This window comes from Diadema setosum, chromosome 22 (assembly GCF_964275005.1).
Source record: "Diadema setosum chromosome 22, eeDiaSeto1, whole genome shotgun sequence".
In the NCBI taxonomy this organism is placed as follows: domain Eukaryota; kingdom Metazoa; phylum Echinodermata; class Echinoidea; order Diadematoida; family Diadematidae; genus Diadema; species Diadema setosum.
Window position 1 is genome coordinate 14,032,316 of NC_092706.1, and position 13,721 is coordinate 14,046,036.

At 36.7% G+C, this 13,721-nt stretch overlaps 1 protein-coding gene and 1 long non-coding RNA gene across 2 annotated transcripts; both read right to left on the bottom strand.

Annotated features, from left to right (window-relative positions):
• Positions 1–406: 406 nt before the first annotated feature.
• LOC140245375 (caspase-3-like) lies at positions 407–4,420 on the bottom strand. Its single transcript, XM_072324950.1, has 6 exons — positions 4,062–4,420; positions 3,135–3,302; positions 2,486–2,702; positions 2,095–2,331; positions 1,571–1,680; positions 407–1,036 (listed from the first exon to the last, which is right to left on the bottom strand). The coding sequence occupies exons 1-6, from the start codon at positions 4,164–4,166 to the stop codon at positions 845–847; spliced, it is 1,029 nt and encodes a 342-aa protein (XP_072181051.1). The 5' UTR covers positions 4,167–4,420; the 3' UTR covers positions 407–844.
• Positions 4,421–5,513: 1,093 nt separating this feature from the next.
• Positions 5,514–13,453, bottom strand: LOC140245026 (uncharacterized). Its single transcript, XR_011902315.1, has 3 exons — positions 13,271–13,453; positions 7,910–8,077; positions 5,514–5,605 (listed from the first exon to the last, which is right to left on the bottom strand). It is a non-coding gene; the product is annotated as an uncharacterized lncRNA (long non-coding RNA).
• Positions 13,454–13,721: the final 268 nt, after the last annotated feature.

The window sequence follows — 13,721 nt, forward strand, 5'->3', positions numbered from 1 at the left end:
ATGTTAAATTTAATATTTTCAGATTTGATTTTTTTTTTGCTAGCTTTTCATCATGTTTTACTTGAGTCTTTAACAATAATAAATTTCAAGGCAATAATCATGGAACAGACTATAATGTGTTGGATCAAATCTCAATTAATGTGTACAATTCGCATTTTGTATGTACGTATAAATATTAGCAAATGGAAATTACAAAATAGGTTCCATGTAATATTGTGAATACATAAAGTTCCAGACGGGAATCATCAACGAATAATAGAAAACCGAAGTAATATGTGATTTTTGTTAAATAGTATAATTAAAGAACAGAGTGGATTTCAACACTGAAACTTGTGGAAAACTATGCATGTAAAAGCCAGTAGATAAGATATGGCATTTCCATATACATACAGAGATCGGTTGAGCTTGAGTTGGGTTTAATATGTAACCACGGTAAAAAAAAAAAGAAAGAAAGAAAAGCTTGCCATCAGCTATTCAAGAAAGGTCCTGAAATGATAACATAAGTAACGAAAGTACAACATAGAAATACAACATAGAATGGTAATATAAATAACACCATTCTCATGACAAGTCACGTGTGCCATTGTGATTTATATAACACCTAAATAGATCCGTGTCATTTGACTGGTTGTCTGATATTGATCAGTGATTTTTCATTAGCCTGGGATTAAATATCATCTTTCATTTTTTTTTAATTTCATGTAAACAAAGAGAATAATTACTTTTAATAATACATAAATACACAAAACTGCGAAATGAAACATTCCTTTAGTCGGTCTTCAGTTCCGCAGGAAGCAATGACAACACATTAGATGAGTGAATGACGTACATACGATGAATTACATCACACCACATGGTTCCTAGTCGCCGTCTCCATGCACCGGGGGACTGCCGCGAATCTTTCGGGAGGATACTTGGGCAAGAAGTATATCTTCTTCACTATCCCCTGGCTGATCGTCTGCGTTGTCTGGTAGGTGATCACCATACCACTGTCCTGGCGTACGCAGCCTCGTTGTCTTTGGACACGCCCACTCACCTTTGTGAAAATTCGACGAAAAAAAAAAATGAGGCATCTCACTTGTAAATTGTGCCCCCCCCCCAAAAAAAAAAAAAAATAAATAAAAAAATAAAAAAATAAAATCGCCACAAGGTAATTTCTGATTTCGGGACTGCAAATTATTTCGATGCAATCCACAGATCCTAAGACGGGAAAACCAGTCAATAGTGTCCTCAGATGTCAAGATGAAATTAAGGAAAACTGGTACATGGGGCATGACTGCAAGAAAAAGGGGTCTACTTTGACAATAGTTCACATCAGTGAATTTTGAACTATAAAAACGAATTACCTGGCGTTTTTCTATAATCTTAAAAAATAGTTCAATCACATTCGCATTTCATATAGGGCCTATGCTGTTTTGCGTGAGGAAAGTTTGATCTGATTTGATCTGATTTTAACAATGCTTACTCTTTGCCAGCTGATCGCTCATTGTCAGACCATAGACCTACTATTGTTTATAATGCTAGTCAGTAATATGCACTTTTAAAAATCTCGTCTCTCTCATGATCTCACCTTGTTCATGATGGTGCTAAGGTCATACAGGTGCGCCCCAGCGAGAAGTTCCTCACACAACGCCTGAATGAACCAAGATCCGTTGACGTTATCCCTCAGTGCAACATAGCCTGGGATGGGTTGGTGAACAAGTGGGAAAACCCTTTGTGTAATCGTCAAATAGTATCGATATTGAATGAATTGTACTAATCTATCTGGGTTCAAATGAAAAATTACATTTTGTTTTAACCGGTATAGTAACTTCGATTATCTTTTAAGTCTTCTTTAAGGAGGCATGTGTCGCAACATTCAAGCTCTCAACGAAGATCTACATGTATACATTTATACATGTATACAAAAACACACACACAATATTGCTTGAACCAGGTCGTTCGATTCGTCACTCCAATCACTGCCAATCAATTATACAGCAACGTAGGAAATGGAAGTTACTGTTACCATCGTAGTTATCGTCACGATCTTAGTTCACGTAATAGTGACATAATGTTGGTGTAGTCTATACTTTCCCACGAGCATTCATTCACCTTCGCAAGTCGCATGAGCAATGAACATGTGCGCATTGTCAGGAACGTTGTCAAACTCAACCGGTTGGGGATTCCCCGAAGTCTGGCAAGCCGCGTACAAAACACTGTCATCGTCTTCCTTGCCTGATTCATCTCCAACGTCAACTAGGTTAAACGAGCCGGCACCTCTACATATACACCTGTCAGGCTGTGATATCGGTTGTGCTGATTTGTCCGTTGCACTCGTTGTCACTTTATCTGGAGAAACAAACAAACAAACAAACCAATCATACAGGTTCCTGTTATCTTACTTTTGTTGGCTTCTAGTCTCCTGTTCTCATATTGCGTTCTCATTTTGCGTTCTCATATTCAAATCAAGAATTGAAAAAAAAAAAGATGCAATTGCAATTACCGCCTCTGCAAGCCTGGAAGAAAAATATTTTGGGTTTTCCTCTCAAGTATGGACAGTTCCGCCCGGAAAACATATCCTTGATTTCCTCCACGGTAATGACGTGACCATCCTTCCCACAAATCCCTTCGCGGTCTCCGTGGCTCATGAACACGAGAACGGCCGAGGTGTGAGATGGCCGAATCTTTGTCTTCAGTGAGGTGAGCGAGTCCCTGATCTCCTATCAGATGATAAAAACAAAAAGAAAATTGCTCAAGATCAGTCAATGCCGTTTTCTTCTCATTTTTTTCCGATGTTTTCGTTATCATTACTTTTACCGGTTCATAGTTTTTGTTAATCACTGTGTGTTGCGCATTACGTTGTAACAGGCTTACATATTTCTAATAATTACATCTTACTGCTTGGGTAAATGTAGGTTGTGTCTGAACTTTTTTTCAATGTCATATTTTTATTGAAAAACGGCAGGAACAAACCTATATGAAAATGAATATTCTTACCACATTTTGATGAATATCACTATTCTGAATAAGAAGTACGTTTTTTAGATTGCGATATTGTGAAGAATTCCAAAAACTGACGTCTTTGCTCCAGCTTTTTTTTTTTCTTTTCTGAATATTGCTGTCCTTTTTAAAGATAATCCCGACAAACTTACGTCTGCAGTGAGGTCCTGGACAACTACGATCTTGTAGCCGATTTCCCGGAAGACGTGAGTTACATTCATTACGTCAACTTCTGATCCCTTTCTCTTTCGTCGGTCCATGAAGTTGTTGTTGTTCAGAATAAATGCCATACCTTTGTTCCTCAGGTTCATTGAGTAATTCTGGAACAAAGCGTTCATTTCATTTCATGTTTAACATTGCGAAACACAGTAGAGCAGACATAAATTACAATGACGACAACGACCTCAACAGGAAAGTATTAAAGCTCCACACTATATTTTAAGACCTTCAAAATCTATGGTAGCAAAATCATTCGATTACCATTTTGACACCATTAAAGATATCTTTGTTGCGAGGGGGGAGGGGGGCATAGTGGATAAGACTCCCGACTCCCGAGTTCGAATCCCACCCAGTGCTTACGTCCTTGGTCAAGATGTTTTTACCCACTATGTCTCTCTCGACCCAGGTGTATAAGATGGGTACCATTTATACACCTGGGTCTCATAGTACCATATATTATATATGATATATTAAATATTAAACATTGAATATTAAGTATCAAATATTAAATATTATATATCATATATTAAATATTAAATATTATATACTATATTTTATTGAGGCAACCAATATGTGACACTGGACGTCGCTGTGTTCGCGTTAATCCTTTTACAAGCCTTCGGGCCTCGGCTATACGGTATACGTAGTAGATCTGACAAAAGGACATCATATATATATATATATATATATATATATATATATACTGTTTACATTTGTATGAATGTGTATCCTGATACACTCTACCATGAAATTGTCAGAAGTACCCTCTAAATGATGCCGATAATTTGAAACAGTAAACGCGACTACTATTAAAGCTAATTTTCAGACAACGCATAAGGTCTAACCTATGCACTCCCCACCTCTTTGGGATCTAGCTGTTCTTCCGTTGGCTGTGCAGGACTGATCTTTTGCGTGTAGGAGCCATCAGTATCGGGAAAAATATCTGCAAATATCAACAACGGCATCTGCTAAATCGTGGAGATAATTCATCATTTGACATTTACACACCGAGAGTCTCGATACCTTTATCTTCTCAGAAGACTGCCAGTCAATCTCTGCTTCTGTAACTCTAAATACCATAATGTATAGACATAAAGCTTGACACCAAGAAAAATGATTGAGGACGGACGGAGGCATCGGAGTTGTCATTAGGTGGTAGTCGAAGGGGCAGCAGAGATCCATGTAACCCACAAACCCGTACAAACCGATCGATAAATCGCCAAATACCAAAGTACACTGAAAGCGGTTCTCGCAATTCCAGTCCTGGAACATGAGGCGCGCATTTTATGTGGTGATTGAGTATCATCAAGCGGTGTTCCCTACTTCATATGCGAGTAAAAATTAATTCTAAGTTTCTGTCGCTGCTTTGTGTGCAAGAATCATGCTTCTACAACAATAACCAAAAAACAACAACAACAACAACGATTATAGATTTGTCATACAAGACATCAAAGCAAAGCTTGACATATTCTCTACAATTTTGCTTATTGCATGTCCAGGGTGAAAAAAAAAAGTCTATAAAACTTACATAGATTCGAAAAAAAAAATCTTTCCCAAAGCATGACGACGCTGCTGTCTCAGAATAATGCGGCACAAAGGGGGTTTGCACCATGGCACAAAAGGAGTTAGAGACATGACGTCATAAGATACAGAGATGCAGCAAACGTAGATAGTCGCTAAGTGTTCAATGCTTGGCAAACAACATGACTTCTTTTATGCAAACAAACAAACAAACGATGTAATTATACTGACCACTTGCTTCTGATTGGGAGGATTCATTCGGAGTTTCGAACTGAGATTCATGTAGAGGTTGGTAATTCTTAAAACGGAAATAAACAGTTGATAAAAGAGAGAAATGTCAAGACATGATATGCAGTACATTATTCATTACAACACGAGGAATGAAATATTATGTGTTATGTGTTATGAGACAAAGTAATTTGAGAATTTGAGAAATTAATCGGTTGAGTTGATTTTCCATTGAATTTAAAAATGCAGGATATGTAACGACTTTGAAAATGTAATTGTTCTCTCTTGTCAAGAACGGAAGTGGGTGATATCTAATTTTGTTGACATTGCTTCGGCAATCTTTGCATGCAATATAGGTCTCATTATTTGAACATAATTAGTGAGCTCACTTGTGCGAAGTATAAATGTCTGATTAAACATCTGTGTCCTTTTGTATTATAATGAATGACTTATTAATCTCTGATTTTTTTTTCTGGACCGGTTGTACTAGTTCCCCCTTCAAATACAGACTTAATTTCACTGCTTTAATCCTTATTTTATCAACGTTGTAAAATCAGACATACGTCGTTCCGTTTGCACTTCCGGATGAAACACACAGCAACAGGAACCAATAATGTTAGCAATAACAGGTACAGAAATGAGGTTTGATTTGAATCTGAAAAGATAAAAAAGTAACAAGAGGATACAGTCTCATTATATTTTGACACGGTATAAAATATCCACAGTATTTTGATGTATTGATAACCTCAAACTAGATACTGCTAAATTTGCCTTACACAACTGGTAGATGTTAGAGTTTGAATTTCAAAAGGGCAAATTTCTTTGACGTTGATGAATGCAGCTGTAAATGTGTAATCAAAAATATCATTAAACGTAATAAAATCTAAGACATGTGTACCGGTGCATTTCCGATATTATATGTATATATGTGTATATATGTATATTTATTATGTGACCCTGCACCTCAAAACAAACAAAAAGTCGCCAGACATGAATTTTTAGTTAAGACCATATTCTGAAAGAGCAGACTTTAAGCTTTAAAATGATGTATAACTCAAATCAAATGGACTCTCCTAACCTATCTAAATATTGGAAAGAAAGCACAAACTCAGGAAAAGTGTGAACTGAGAAAAAGGCTCTGAAGTACAGTGTCTATTCAAGCGCTTAATCTTTACCAAACCGTGCTGGCTGTGCGATGAATGGGACAAAAAAACAGGAAGTAAACCACCAGAGTAACAACAATGAAGGGATTATCAGATTAAACTGAAATTAAGCATGCCTCATTAACACATTCTGTACATAATTAATGCCAACTTTCAAAGCAGTAGCGCTATCTTTTCAAAAGTTATTAGAGTTGAAAGTGAAGAGTGTGGACAAGGTTTTTCAGAAATGAAAAAGGGATTCTAAAGACACACCTAATCACACTATTCTACCAAAAACGTTCAAGATAAACTGCTAAAAAAAAACACACTTTCCTGCCAGTTTTATAATACCAAATTTTAGCATAATGTAAAAGAAGACCCGCTCTTTCAAAAAATATGAATAAGTCAAGTTCGGCTAGGTTGACCCATTTCACTTATTTTCAGTCATCACGCAAAATCAGTGTGTGCGACTTTATGTTCGTTTTGAGGTGCACGGTCACATATATAAACTGAAGGTGTTAACTCTTCCCCCTTTTTGGTAATTTGTCATGGTTACCATAGCAACGCATTGTTTAACATTTACGAAAGATACGTTTTGCCATACCTTAAGACTTATTTGGTCGCATGTATAAAATTCCATGTAAGACATTGCTTCAAATACTAAAATGATAATAATACTTTGGGAGTTTAAAAAGAAAAAAACTTCACAGTTTTGTACGATTTTTGTTTTAATTGCAAAAGAAACTATTCTTACCGTTACAAAGCATTGCTCGACTTTAAAGAAAGATATATTTTGCACATCTGAAATTCTATTAGGCACATGTGTCATATCTAAATTCAAATGCTAAACATGTGAGGGAGTAAGACCGAGCCATTTGTGTGTGTGTGTGTGACTTTATTCTTAAAAGTTGTCACTGTGGCAACACATTGTATGATGTGGACTAACAATGTGTCTCGCACATCTAGATATTAAATTGGTCACAGTGCCAAATTTCCAAGTCAATAATGAGAAGAAAACAAAATGAGGAAGCCACTTCCATCGATAACATTTTGTATGAATTTTATTAGAAGAAATTATAACAGAAAATAAAATGTCTTTACCTTGACAACGCACTGTCCGACATTAAAGTAAAAAATGTATATCTTGTAGATCAATAATTATATCAATATAAAATTGAGGGAATTTGTTCTAAATTCCAAGTCAGTAGTACTAAAATGGTTAAATGATAATAACCTTGGAGACATTTCCAACAATACGTGCAGACCGATTGACAGCCACACGTTGCTGATTACTATATACACCCCTTTCAAACACAGCGGTGTTGTAAGGATGTTTGCAACTTTGTGAATCATCACCTTCTCTCAATCAATCAATAGAGAGCTGGTAATTGTTATATAAGTCTGAATATTATGAAACTGTATATACCTTCTTCTTTCCTTTATTTCTTCTCACCGCTGAAAGACATTTCAATGTGATAAGCGCTTACTGTGATTTATTATTATTGTTATTATTACTACTATTATTATTGCTATTTATGCTTTTAATAATTATATTAATGATGATAACAATGATGATTGTTATTGTTATTAATATCATCATAACTATATTATTATCATAATACCTGAATGATAGAAATTAACACCAAGAAATACTATGCAAAAACTATACCTTTGATAATTCCTGTCAAAGTATTTATAGTTACAACGGTGAGAGTATGCTTGATGAAATTCTGTAATCACCATTTTATAATTATGAATTATTGTAGCCTTGTGTAAAATCTTTGATAATGATTCAAGAATTGTTATCCGAAACTCACCCTTATTATTGCCACCAACAGATAGATGTACTTTTGTTGTCACTTTCGATACTGTCGTTCCTACGGAAGTTGTGGATGTTCCATGACTGCTATCACTGACCGATGACGTTAAAACAGTCTCTGAATATCTGGATGGGCTGAGCCTTTCTGTAACTGATCCGCTGGTGCCTTCAGTCCCAGATGCATATGCAGACAAGACAGAACACCAGTGAAGTCATATCATTAGTTTTAGACCAACACGTTTCTTAGAAGGCAAATACTGTTGATTATTATCCATACAGAGGATTTTTAGAGCCCAAATACAAGTGTTATTTTGTCGACACACCTCTTAACCTCCGACCCACTTAGAAAGTTTGTTGAACCCGACCAATATTTTTTGCCGAGGCGACCAATATTTAAAATATTGGACGGCAAGAGGGGGATTCCCCAAAGTTTTTATAAACTGCGCCGTGATTAGTTGAGATATACGAGATGACCCGAAATATGAAGTAAAAACGTCTGTGATTGGTCAATCACGATTTAACCAAAATATCGTTTTTTCTAAAATTCTGTGTTTATATTGTGTTACTATATAGACTTGTTTCAAGAACAGACGATTTGTTTTGGTCTATATAGTTCGACGTTCATCTAAGTTTCCTTTAGAATGGATATCAAAACACATAGATCACTGTTTTATCTGGGAATGAAGTGGATTAACTTGCACTGAAGAGTGTACCATACCCCATGTCAGGATCAAGTACAGTAGGAGACCATACAGCACTCAGAGACAGAAAGGGTAAGTGAAAATATTCTTTGCTAAAATCCTCTGTAGGATAATAATGATAATATTGGATGTCCTATTTTCGGTCAATACAAGGAAATATTGGGCTCGTTAAGCAAAATATTGGACTCGTCTTCGACTCGTCCAAGATTTGTGCATAGCTCGTCCAATATTTCCTAGTATTAACCTCAAGGCCATCCAATATTATATAAATGTCTCTTTGCGAGAATATGTTTGATGCGATAAAATACTCCAAAACTCAAATGGATTGATGATTGATGAAGAACAAGGACCAGTATTATTCCTGGTCCCCCCCCCCCCAACTCAGATTTGTTTTATTTCATTCATTCATTCATTCATTCATTCATTCATTCATTCATTCATACATTCATTCATTTCATTCCATTTATTTTATTTTATTTTATTGTCCATAAAATGGAAAGTTTTTATGATTCAAGAGGCTTCCATAAATACACACATATATGAAACACACATTTCAAAATGAACACAGACAATAACAACACACGTCATTAATTCATGTAAAATGACACAGTGAAACTTACCACTCAATAACAAAATTATACATCCATGACATTCAATATTGCATCTGTTTCTTCTATATCTATCCCAAGTATTATAACAACAGTTGCAAAATACAATAAACACAACAAGAAAAAATAAGGCTAATACGGCACATACAAACAAAATATTGACATGTCATCCTATGAAAATCTGGAACACTGTTAATAAAAACGTACTGCCTGGAATAAAACTCCCCATGAAACTCAATAACAAATTTGAACGGTACCATGACATTTGCTCCGGCGACATATGCTCCGACGACAATTGCTCCGAAAAATGCGACAAATGCTCCGGCGACATTTGCTCCGCCGACAAATGCTCCGGCGATATTTGCTCCAGCGACATTTGCTCCGGCGACGTTTGCTCCTACGACAAATGCTCCAGCGGCATTTGCTCCAGCGACGTTTGATCCGGCGACATCTGCTCCTACGACAAATGCTCCTAAGGTGCGACAATTGCTCCGACGTCATATGATGTAAAGGTCTGAAGGTATACACACAGGTGCGAAATTTGCTCCGGCGGCAATTATTGCTCCGATGACAATTGCTCGAAGGACATTTGATGCAAAGGTCTGAAGGTACAGACAGGTACGACATTTGCTCCGGAGACAAATGCTCCGGCGACAGTTGCTCCAGCGACAAATAAAAGTTAAGAACACCAAACACGACACCGTCAGCGTTGGAATAGAAATTAAATTGAGATTGAAATACATTAATTTTAAGCACCCCGTCCAGCAGGGGAGATATCACAAAGGGTTGTTGTTTTTTGGGTTAGCTCAATGAGGTTATTAGGTGATCTCTTTCAGTTGCAGGATCGTTGACCAGAACAATTTCTATCGACATGTTTTGTGTTGTCTCTAATTTAAATCAACTTCGGATCCTGAAAGAAATTTTGAAATGGTCTTGTAACTAACAAACAATGAGAATAGGTTTTAAACATTGAAAGACATAATGGCTTACAACAATCCAGTGTACAATGGTAACTTCAGATATTGCATATAAAATCATATATAATAATGTACATACTCATATTTCATAATAAACCGTTTAAAATAAATGGCATAAGTACATGGGTTAAACAAATCATAATTAATAGAAACAGAAATGGATAAAATGGACTTTGCAACAGGTGACATAATTGATGTCAATATAACAACTTCAAGTAGCATTATTGTTTTCTTGTAGAAAAAAAAAAGGAATTCTTGCATTTGGTCATTTATTACTGGGAAAATTTTTTAAAGTTGAATTGTGAAATTAATTGGGGAACAATAACATTTATTACACAAATTAAACCTATGGTATAATTTATCCTGTGTGGGTATTGACTATTGAGAAGGGGTCCTCCTGGTATGAAAAAACATATATGTATAATAATTTACTTTTAAACAATTCTAAATTAGGGGAACAGCTTGTCTCTATGGGCAGATTATTCTAATCGGATATTGCTGAGCATATAAATGATCACTTGTAAAATTCAGTATTACATCTAGGAGGCTCAAGTTTGAGTTGATGTGAATTACGTGTTATGCGTTGCGCTACGTCATCGTGCAAAACAAATTTGTTTTGTGTGTGTGTGGGAGGTGCGGGTGTGTGGGGGTGTGGGTGTGTGTCAAGGAGGGGGATTATCTACAATAATTCGATATACGTGCGCTATATATCGTATAGTCTTTTCCAAACCGTTACGAATAATGTCCTGAAACAAAAGCTTGACAAGCACACAGTTTGAATATCCAACGACGAATAATAGTGGGGGAAATGTGACAAGATTGAATTATCACGTTACGCAGCTTATAACAATGCAATATACATGATTATGAGTAAGGGAGTATACAAAATACGGAGATTACATTCCTGCAATACTAATTATTAATATCAAGAAAATACGATCTAACATTTTTGGGAAACATTGACCTTCAATCTATTGTGTCACTTTCAGGAAAGTTCCAGAGACTTGGATCAGTATGTGAAAGTGTAATTTGAGTTAATGATATTGTGAGAAGAAGAAAATATGGGCTTCCTTGTTTAATTGTGTATTTTTGTTATTTTGTTTCATTTGTTCGTTATCTTTATTAAGGATTCTCCATTTGATCTTTCAAAAGTAATTTAAAAAGAGTCAATATACAATAACTATGAATAAAACAAACAAAGAAACAAAAGCATGTATAATTCCTAGGAGAAGTCCAGGAAGATTTTTTTTTTTTTTTTCCGCCGGAGAAATTATGAGGAGGGCATTTTTCACCCTTGAAATTGTCTCATCTTCTAAACAAATTTCGTCTGATATAATTTCACCAGATCAATTATCGAACCGTTGGAACGAATTGCCGTCGGAGGACCGTCCGAGCAAATGTCTCTGGAGCATTCGTCGCCGGAGCAAATGTCTTACCTTTTTATAGCAAAGGTGGTACAAGAAGTTTTCGTAGGAGCAACTGTCGCTGGAGTAAATGTCGCCAGAGCAAATGTCGTACCTGTCTTTACCTTCAGACTTTTGCATCATATGACGTCGGAGCAAATGTCGTAGGAGCAATTGTCACCGGAACAAATGTCGTACTTGTCTGAAGGTACAGACGTACCTTCAGACTTTTGCATTAGGCCTATATGACGTCGGAGCATTTGCGGTAGGAGCAATTGTCGCCGGAGCAAATGTCCCCGGAGCAATTGTCGCACATTAGGAGCAATTGTCGTAGGAGCAAATGTCGCCGGAGCATTTGACGCCAGAGCAATTGTCGTAGGAGCAATTGTCACAGGAGCAATTGTCGCCAGAGCAAATATCGCCGGAGCATTTGTCGGCGGAGCAAATGTGGCCGGAGCATTTGTCGCCGGAGCAAATATCGCCGGAGCAATTGTCGCGGAGCAAATGTCGCGGAGCATTTGTCGCATTTTTTCGGAGTAATTGTCGTCGGAGCATTTGTCGCAGGAGCATATGTCGTGTCACCAATTTGAACAACATCCCACAGAGAATGTGTCTGATACAGCACACACAAGAATGTAACAGCTACAGCACACACAAAAATGCGAGTGATAAAATACACAAGAATGTGGCATGGCATTTGCATTTGCACATAATTCTCAGACAGGGGGTGATTTGCGCATGAGACAATTATACTCAACCTTCCTAATAATTCTTTGTCTGCAGATATCATCCCATTGGTATTGCACACCAATAATTTTGTTTGCTTGTTTCAGTATCCTTATGATTTGAGCAATTATCCCTTTCCTAAGACTGCTATACCAGGCCACACATCTCAACACCAATATACTCTCCATTATTACGGAGTAGAACAAATGTAAAATGGTGGTGTCAACATGTGCTGCATTGGAAATGAAATCATTGGTATGCAGTATGAACAGAACTTGAGACAAAACACACCCTTGAAAAAAAAAACCCCTATTTAAGTTATCATAGCATCAGACATGACGCCTAATACAAAAACTGACTGAACTCTATTCCTTAAAAATCACTGATCCACAGTTACAATATAAAATTGAACCCTTAAATCTGCAACTTTTTAATTAACTTATAAAACCTCATTGTAGTAATCAAATGCAGAGGAGAAGTCAGCAAGAGTGACACAAGCATACCTTTAATGTCCTAGGCTGTCCATAAACTTTCCTAATAACTGACTTATTTCACTTCGGATTATTAAAAGAACTTTAAATCATTCTCAGGTTTACAGACCCCCGGAATAACTTTTTTGTTGTTGTTGTTACATTTTCGGACTAGTGAACCTTATTTCATTTTAGAACTGACGAACTTTCGGAGTAACGAATTTTATCATTTTTCGGATTAACGAACTGTACCCAGTAAATTGTTGCAAGGTTGTAACACGACAAGGAATTCGTGTACAGTCTGCTACTTTCAGCCTGGGTATCAAGCGCTATTTCTATTGGGCTTCCTTCTCAGCCGCACCAACGGTTTCTTTAGAGAGAGAGAGGGAAAGAAGTTATTGCGAGGTAGAATTACATTTTATACTAACTGGTTAAATGTAATCTGTGAGAATGAAGGGTGGCGAGTACTTTTACCTGGGCAGGTGGGAAATGTTTCAGACCAGGCTCCCTTCTCACAGCAAGTTAGCTCTACCCCTGCAGCTGGAGTGTATCCGGGAACGTTGCATGAGAAATTACACCTCTGGTCACAGTCTCTCTTCTCGCCTGGAGCACATGTACTCGTTATCATGGTAGAATACGATGGTACTGTGCACGGACTCACTGCAGTGTCATCGTAAGGGATGAAAAAAAAAATACGATTTTACCCAAACGAACGGGAAGGGTTTCATATGTCGTTTGTCAAACTAATAACGGCAGTGACTTTGATATTACTTTGGCGATGATTAGAGTTGAAATAGTGGTCAAAATTCCGTTTCTTTTTGTAAAAAATCTATTTATTCATTTACTATACGAGCTTCTTGAAACTGTTTTGATAATCTTATGGCTATCTAAATAATCATTGCGTGATTCTCTCATTTACTGCACA

Excerpts from the sequence above, each read along its gene's own strand:
- LOC140245375 (XM_072324950.1), bottom strand. The coding sequence starts at position 4,166 with ATGCCGTTGTTGATATTTGCAGATATTTTTCCCGATACTGATGGCTCC. Across the intron at positions 3,303-4,061 it reads AACAGCTAGATCCCAAAGAG|AATTACTCAATGAACCTGAG; the intron begins GTGGGGAGTGCA and ends GCTTTGTTCCAG. Across the intron at positions 1,037-1,570 it reads TTAGCACCATCATGAACAAG|GTGAGTGGGCGTGTCCAAAG; the intron begins GTGAGATCATGA and ends ATTTTCACAAAG.